This window comes from Argentina silus (genome assembly GCF_951799395.1).
Source record: "Argentina silus genome assembly, chromosome: 12".
In the NCBI taxonomy this organism is placed as follows: domain Eukaryota; kingdom Metazoa; phylum Chordata; class Actinopteri; order Argentiniformes; family Argentinidae; genus Argentina; species Argentina silus.
This window is the reverse complement of record NC_139666.1, coordinates 9,629,950-9,637,449: the sequence shown is the minus strand read 5'-3', so window position 1 is coordinate 9,637,449 and position 7,500 is coordinate 9,629,950. Positions and strand designations below refer to the sequence as shown.

General features: G+C 50.9%; 1 protein-coding gene across 1 annotated transcript in view; it reads right to left on the bottom strand.

Moving 5' to 3' along the window:
* The window catches only part of klf7b (Kruppel like factor 7b), a 50,088-nt gene that overhangs the window by 12,141 nt on the left and 30,447 nt on the right, over positions 1-7,500 (bottom strand). Inside the window, exon 2 of the mRNA XM_083681918.1 lies at positions 3,347-3,971. Within this exon, the coding sequence (XP_083538044.1) occupies positions 3,347-3,971 (625 nt within the window). The remainder of the gene's footprint in view (positions 1-3,346; positions 3,972-7,500) is intronic.

The following is a 7,500-nucleotide window of genomic DNA, read 5'->3' as shown; positions in this document are numbered from 1 at the left end:
TATCTATTGTTCACATGCTGTAGTTTTATCTGCCTGATAAAAAGCCCCTCCGGCAGGGGGTTTCATTTTGGTGGGAGTGGGGGGGGGGGGTGTCCGGGCCCTAAGGTACAGTACCCCTCCTGGGGGGGGAACAGGCTGTGTTCGGATGGGCGGCTGGGGGGGGGGATGGGGGGGGGGGGACGAGGTAGAGGAGTGGGCCGTTGATTCAGATCCGGGGGTGGTAACGATAATTGGGGTCTTAATGACACCTAATGGGAAGTAATACGGTAGTTACAGTCAGCCAGCTGCCAGCGTCTCCCCTGATCACCATGGCCACCAATCTTCCTAACCAGACTAAAGTGCCATTAAAGTGAAATCTAAGCGCCTCAATCGGAGGCGACGGTACGTTCAAATCACTGGCGACAGCATGGTGGAAGGCAACCACACTGTCAGTGGTCTATGTAGATAAATAGGGGTGGGGTGCTGGGCTGGTGGGGGGCCCCCCCAGCACAGCTCTGTTGCTGCTAGAAATGCCCTTTAGAAGTTTAAGTTTAATCCCTGAAGAGAAAGGATATGCATATTTCCTCATTTACTCAAGCTCATTATAAACAACAACAACAACAATTGGTGAAATTGTTCTTTTTGCTTGAGCTTGCATAGAATGTGATAGAATATGTTTAATTCGCAGCAGCAAGAGGTGGAGCGTACTGCAAGAAACCACCGAGGAGTTGATTAACTGGAGCGAGGCTCTGACTTCATTGTTTTTATACGAAATCCCAGGCCACTGAAACCCAACGGGAGGAGGTTGAATATGGGTGATGTGGATAATACATAACCTGAAAAAGAGGTCTGAAATCTGCTGAGAGCATTTTATGATGCAACAGAAAGCAAAGGATGACGAGGCCGAGGAGATGAGCAAATGGGGGTGGTGTGATGCAACTGAACGTCCACCCCCCCCCCCCCCCCCCCCCCATTTCTCCCCCCCCCCCACCCTCCCCTACCCTCCCCCACCCTCCATCCTCCATGTTGAAGAGGAGGACAGAGGAGAGAGAGGCAAAGGACTGTGAATGAATCTCCTAGACCCTCACATCTCCCACAGCTCTGATTTCGTGATATCCGGTTCTTTTTTTTGGAATCCATTGATTGATTCATTGTCAGCGGTGAGATTGCAGGAAGACTGAGATTATCCTGCATTCACCTGCTGTGCTTGTATCGTCAAATGACCACTGACGCTGGGCACTGACCCTGTTCTGCTGTTGGAGAGGCAGAAACACCTCAGTGAGCAGACCACACCACCACACAGCCATATTACACACAGACACAGACACAGGCAAAGACACAGACACAGACACAGACACAGACACAGACTGCACATAACACTCCTATACCTCTGGGGTGAATAGAGAATCACCACATCTGAACATCTGCTTTTTCCCCTTGATAGACACAGACATAAACATTTTGCCAAAAGACCCGGGGCCTTCTTGTTTGCCTGTTGTGTTGCAATACGTCTCAGTAAACTCAGTAAACCTGTAGCAGCAGATGATCTCCCCAGTGTTGTCCTGTCATGAGAGCCTGTTACCAGCCTGCTTGGCCTCAAACAGGGGGGAGCAGTGGGGCCGCAGGTGCCAGACAGACAAACGTTTCACACCCCTCTCCCAGTAATTGGCCAGAGTTTCCTTCCCCTCTCTCCTCTCTCAGCCCCTCCCCTTTACATTAACCCCCTCCCTCCCTCACTCATCCACTCCCCTCCTCCCTCACCCCCTCTCTCCCCCCTGTCCAGTCTGAAGGAGAATGAAGCAGGGCCGGCTGGACCCACCGCCACGGCAACCACAACGCCAGCCAATTATAACTCGGCGAGGCGAGGATGCATGATGGAGTCGCCTAGCAACGGGGTGAGAGAGAGAGAGAGAGAGAGGGAGAGAGAGAGAGAGAGAGAGAGAGAGAGAGAGAGAGAGAGAGAGAGAAGGAGGAGGGGAGAGCCATGCAGCCGGCTGAATCCGCCAGCCATGGACACTCTGCGCCACCAGCCAATTACGGCTCGCTCTGGATGAGTGTGATGCAGTTGCCTGGCAACCCAAACGGAGAGAGAGCAGGTTGGGGTGGTTGGGAGGTTTTGGGGGGTGGGAGATGTATTTGGGGGGTGGGGGTGGGGGTGTTAGGGGCAGTTGGGCACTGCTACGTTGCAGGCTGAGACTGGTATACCAGGAGCCGCAAATAATCAGCCAATTATGGACTTTCGTCTGTTTCTGATATGGTATCCTAGCAACTGCCCCCCCCCTCCCCCCCTATTTGCACCCCCATACTCCCACCAGCATCACAGGTGCCGGTGCTGCAGGTCTCAGAGACAAAATTACGGCACATTTATATTTCCTAGAGTTCTATCCATCGCCATCCCTTTAAAACAAGCTTCCAAACCCCCCCCCAAGAGAGTGAAGGGAGGCAGATTGGGAGGACTCTCTGACCACCCCAGTCTAATCCACTGTTAGAGGATGCGTGTTATATTGACTGTAGGAGTGTTATTGATGGGGCCATCCAGGACCATGTCATCCATACGCAGGCTCCCTTAAATCCTGCTGCACTAATCTTAATCTCCCCGTGTCACTGATTTATGGACATAATAACAAAAAAAAGAGGATTAAGCTAATTACATCACTGTACTGCTCTTGTAATGAACATATCGGGCACACACACACACACACACACACACACACACACACACACACACACACACATTCAGAGAGCATACAGCTGTCTTCAGGGTGTTGTTTTCCTCTCCCTTTTTTCCCCTCTCTCTCTCCTCTTTTTTTGGTGAGGGGGGGTGCATCAGCTCTGTGGCGATTAGCATCTCTGGCGTAGTGGGGTGGTGGTGGAACTTGCCAAGTCAACAAGCAGGCCTCGGGAGCCAGATTAGCTAAGGCTAACGCTAACGCTAACGCTAGCGCGGCTACACACCCAGACACCTGAGGCCATGTTAGCCTGGGTCGCCCCGTCTCAGGTTCACTGAGAGGACAGCGGTGGTTTGCTAGCTAGCCCCTAGACGCGGCCACATGGCTGAATTAGCAAGGAAGCGCCATTTAGCCCTGTCACTCTATCAATCATCTGGCAATAACCATGTCCGCCGGCAGCTTCTAAATGGCGACTGAGCTGGTTTCAGTTAGAGACTGGGGTGAATCAGAAACTGTAGCGCTGAGTGAGCATAGCTTTTAGCTCTCTAGGAAAGAACCTAGAGATGAACTGGAAGCTTGTAGGATCATAACACTGGGTAATACTTGTGTAGTAACGCTGTAACAAAGGCCTATGGGCTGTCAAGGGAGTGTGTTAGGGGAGGGGGGGGGTTGAGAGGCCCCCCCTCACGTTGTCTCACCTGTGTGGGTCCTCTGGTGTGCCTTCAGATGGGAGCTCTTGGTGTAAACCTTCCTGCAGCCGTTGAACTGGCAGCGGTGGACCCTCTTCTTGTTCTCTGGGATGTCCCCCGCGCCCAGCGTGCCGACTCCGCTCTGCTCGCTGTCGCTGTGCGCGCCCCGGCTGGGCGGCGACGGCAGCGCGTGCGTGGCCACCAGCTTGGCCGCTCCGAGTCCCACCTTCTTGGCCACCAGCTTGAGCGTCAGGGTGCCGTCGGCCGTGGCGGTGAGCGTCTGCGTGGGCTTGACCAGGTGCCGGCCCAGCTCCGGCGAGGAGGGGGGCGTGAGGGAGGTGACGGCGCTCAGCTGGGCCGCGTTGACTCCGCCCGGCCCTTCCTTGGCTCCCGCTCCGGAGTCGGGGGTCTTGTTGGCGTTGGGGTGGGGGGCCTGGAGGACTTTGGGGAGGGACACCAGCAGGGGAGGGGGGCTTGGCTGGTCGGGCAGGCTCGGGAGGAGGGGGTCCATCAGGTCCTCGTCGCTGTCGCTACGCATGAAGGCTGGCGTCAGGAGGCCTTCCAGCTCCTCGTCGAACAGCTCTGACAGGCGCTTGGGCTCTGTCTGCAGGTACCGCTCCAGCTCCAGACAGGTCTGCAGGACAGGGAGAGAAGGAGAGAGAGAGGGGAAGAGGGGGTTAACACGGGAACAGGAGTCTCAGTACAGCCATAGGCGGGTTAACATGGGTACAAGACGTTCATCTCGCCGACACAGCATTCTCTAGAATATATTCACTCTTAATCCACCCATATCAAATACAATACCACATCATTGATCATATCAGCCCTGTATGAAACAACTGCTAAAATCAAATATTATATGAAACAACGGATCACGCGCTGTCAGAGGAATGAAATACGGAATCAAATATTCAGGACTCAGCGACAGTATATCTCCCATCACATGACCAGATACACATCAGACTGGAACAATCTGACCTCATCACAACAGATCAGTATTCTGCACCCAGCAGGTGTTGCCACTCTAACCAGCCATGGTCCAGTGATCCAGAGCTCCAGAGAGAAGAGGGGTGTTGACCACATCACCTGGCCCAGAAGGCCTTCAGAGAGAGGGGATTACTCTGTGATTGATTGTGGCTGCCTGGGAGAGCTCTCAGGAGCTGTGAACTGTGTTGGCCTCACTGTTTCCCTCAGCTCCGCTTTGCAGGGGAGTGAAATAAACCAGCCGTGGAATTTTTATTACGCTCACATCAGGAGAGAGAGGGCAGAGTGTTTACCAAACAATCAGTATAAGGTTATTTTACTTAGACTGGTCCCTCCCCTCTCACTTGAACCATACACTACACCATTAACGAACCCAGAAAAATAGAATTTTTCGAGAGAGAGAAAAAAGAAAAGAAAAGATTCTGCAAATAGAATACCAACAAACAAACATCCTCTTTGGGATTTTTTTTTTTTTTTGGTGTGTGTGTATTTATTTATTTAATTTTTTTGCAGTGGGGGTCATTAGAATGAGAAATGCCTTGCCATGAGAAAAAGAGAGCAGAGAGCCCACGGCTCACTAACTGGCCACTCAGCAGTTTCTTTTGAAATGGTTCTACAATATTGTTCTGCAGTCACAGTGGCCAGTTGGGTTATTAGACTGTTCCGTTTGGCATGTCACAGCTAGAGCACTTTGGCAGTTGGGAGCGGCGCCGAATGGAGTCAGAACCTTCCGGCTCTTTTATTCATGTCATCAGTGGAAATTATAGCTGCCATAACTCCATTATCTGAACTTCAGCGACGTGACACAATCCATCGAAAAGGACTGCGCCATTAGCTCCACGTTCCCCTGTGCTTACTAACCCCCCTGTGACAAAACCAGCGCCACAAATTTAGTTGGGCGTCTGCTGCATGATGATAAGCTCCCCCTTTTTTTTTTTGGTCCTTTTTAAACAACGTCTTCTTTTTCCTACGGAGGCACATTTGCATAGGAACATCAATCAAAGCGCTTTCTTCAGGGCGGTGACTATTTCAAAGGAAACTTGTCTGATAAGCATTGTGTGTAGATATAGCGCCACGCGACGCGCTAACAAAGTCTTTTGTAATGCTGACACTTGTGCTAAGGCAAGGCTTTTGGCCATGCGTTTGTCCAGCTCATTGGTATGATTTGCCAACACTTGTTTCCTTTTCAGTATTTGTTATGTGTAACACAATATCCAGTCAAGTGTGGAGAGAGGGGAGGCTATTGTATTTCTTCCCTCTTGAATTGGGTCAATCATCACTAATGCACTTTGAATCCACTACTGGAGAGCTACTGTATAGCCAGCCATGCTACTGCCAAATGACCATCGAGTTAGCTAAGCTAGCTCTTTAAGTATTGTGCTGCCTCACCATACAGTAGGTACAGCGCTCAGTGACAGGGTTTGGGGGGGGGGGGCGTGGGTAGGCGACCACCTTAGGGCTTAGACCGGGGGACGTGCGGGGGGACGTGCGGGGCGGGGGGGGGGGAAATCATACGCATCTCCAGTGCAGAATACACTACATGTGACATTTCATGTATGACCTTTATTTCTCCCCCCCTATGCCATGAATATCAGGTACCGGTGACACTGCCTGCAGGGGTGTGTGTGTGTGTGTGTGTGTGTGTGTGTGTGTGTGTGTGTGTGTGTGTGTTTGTGTGTGTTTGTGTGTGTGTGTGTGTGTGTGTGTGTGTGTTTGTGTGTGTGTGTGTGTGTGTGTGTTTGTGTGTGCGTGCGTGTCTGTGTGTGTCTGTGTAAGTGTGTATTGTAGGAGCATGCTGGCTCACGACTTTGGCTCTTAGCGTGAGGGGGCTCACCTCCAATCCGCTTGTTTCGTCCCACACCATACGGATAAAGGTCACGTCTCATACAAAAGTCATTGTGACGGTCAGGGGACATTAAACCATGGCTAACGCCTGTATCAGCCGGCTTAGCATTTTAAAGAGACTATTTCTCGATGAAAGATCTAAAAAAGCATCCCGTACACAAACAAGTGATTATGACAGGAAAACACCGTGACAACTGCAAGTTACGGAATTATAATGCCAGACACTATGTTCATTGTGGTGAAACTGACGTGGTAGTTGCCCACATTGGAACATTGGAAGTGACCTATTGAGAAGGGAGAAACCTCGAAAGCAATTCTCGTGAAATCCTCCTGCATAAACAACGTCACTGAGGTTATGAAGCAATACCCCGTAAAGAGGAAGCTACTGTATACCATCGAGACAGAAAACCATAAAGGTTTTTTTAAAAAAATTTTTTTTACAGAAGTTCAAACCTACAGTAACACACACTGTACTCCTCCAATAGTGTGAGGGTTTATGTGGTCACACTGGGGCTGCCCCCCCGTCCCCCCCCTCCGCCCCGACTGTAGCTCCAGCTAAAATAAGGCCAAAACAAATGGCTCCATTTTCTCCATTCCCAGTGTGAACCTCTTTGGACTGGCCTCCACCCGAGGGAGAGGGAGAGAGAGAGGGAGAGAGTGTGTGTGTGCGAGTGTGTGTGTGTGTGTGTGTGTATGTGTGCGTGTGTGTGTGCGTGTGCGTGTGCGTGTGTGTGTGCGTGTGTGTGCCGAACAACATCAATAATAAATGTGGAGCCTGTGGAGGGAGTTCATGCCCAGCGCTAAGAGCCTCTGTCAGACAAAGAAACGGCAAGGACGGCAATCACAAACTGTTATTAGTGAATCCAGCTGGAGTCCAACTAGACACAAAGGGGAAACGATCGCTGATATCCCAGTCGGTTACTCTCACTGTCTTGGCTCCGCTGCTCGGGATAATAAAGTCAGCACATTATCTAAGCTAATGTGTTTGTATCTCCTCCCCGCATCTCGCGAAAGTATGTCTTTTTTTTTCTCCCTCCTTCCCCTCCGGTTTGGGGTTCAAATTATTTTTTTCCTTCCTTCATACAAATAGGTTTTAATTAAAGCGCTTTTGGCTTTCATCACATGCCGTTTGAAGCTCTACCTCTTGATGCAAAACTGATCTCTCTCCCTCTCTTCTCTCTCTCTACGCAGCATGCGCTGATGAGTAATTAGCCACTCAAACGACCCAGCGAAGAGAGACTCTTTATTCAGCTAATTTGCTGATGGGAAGTCTGTGTGTAGCGTATGCGTGTATGCGTGTATGTGTGAATGTTTGCGTGTGTGTGTGTGTGTGC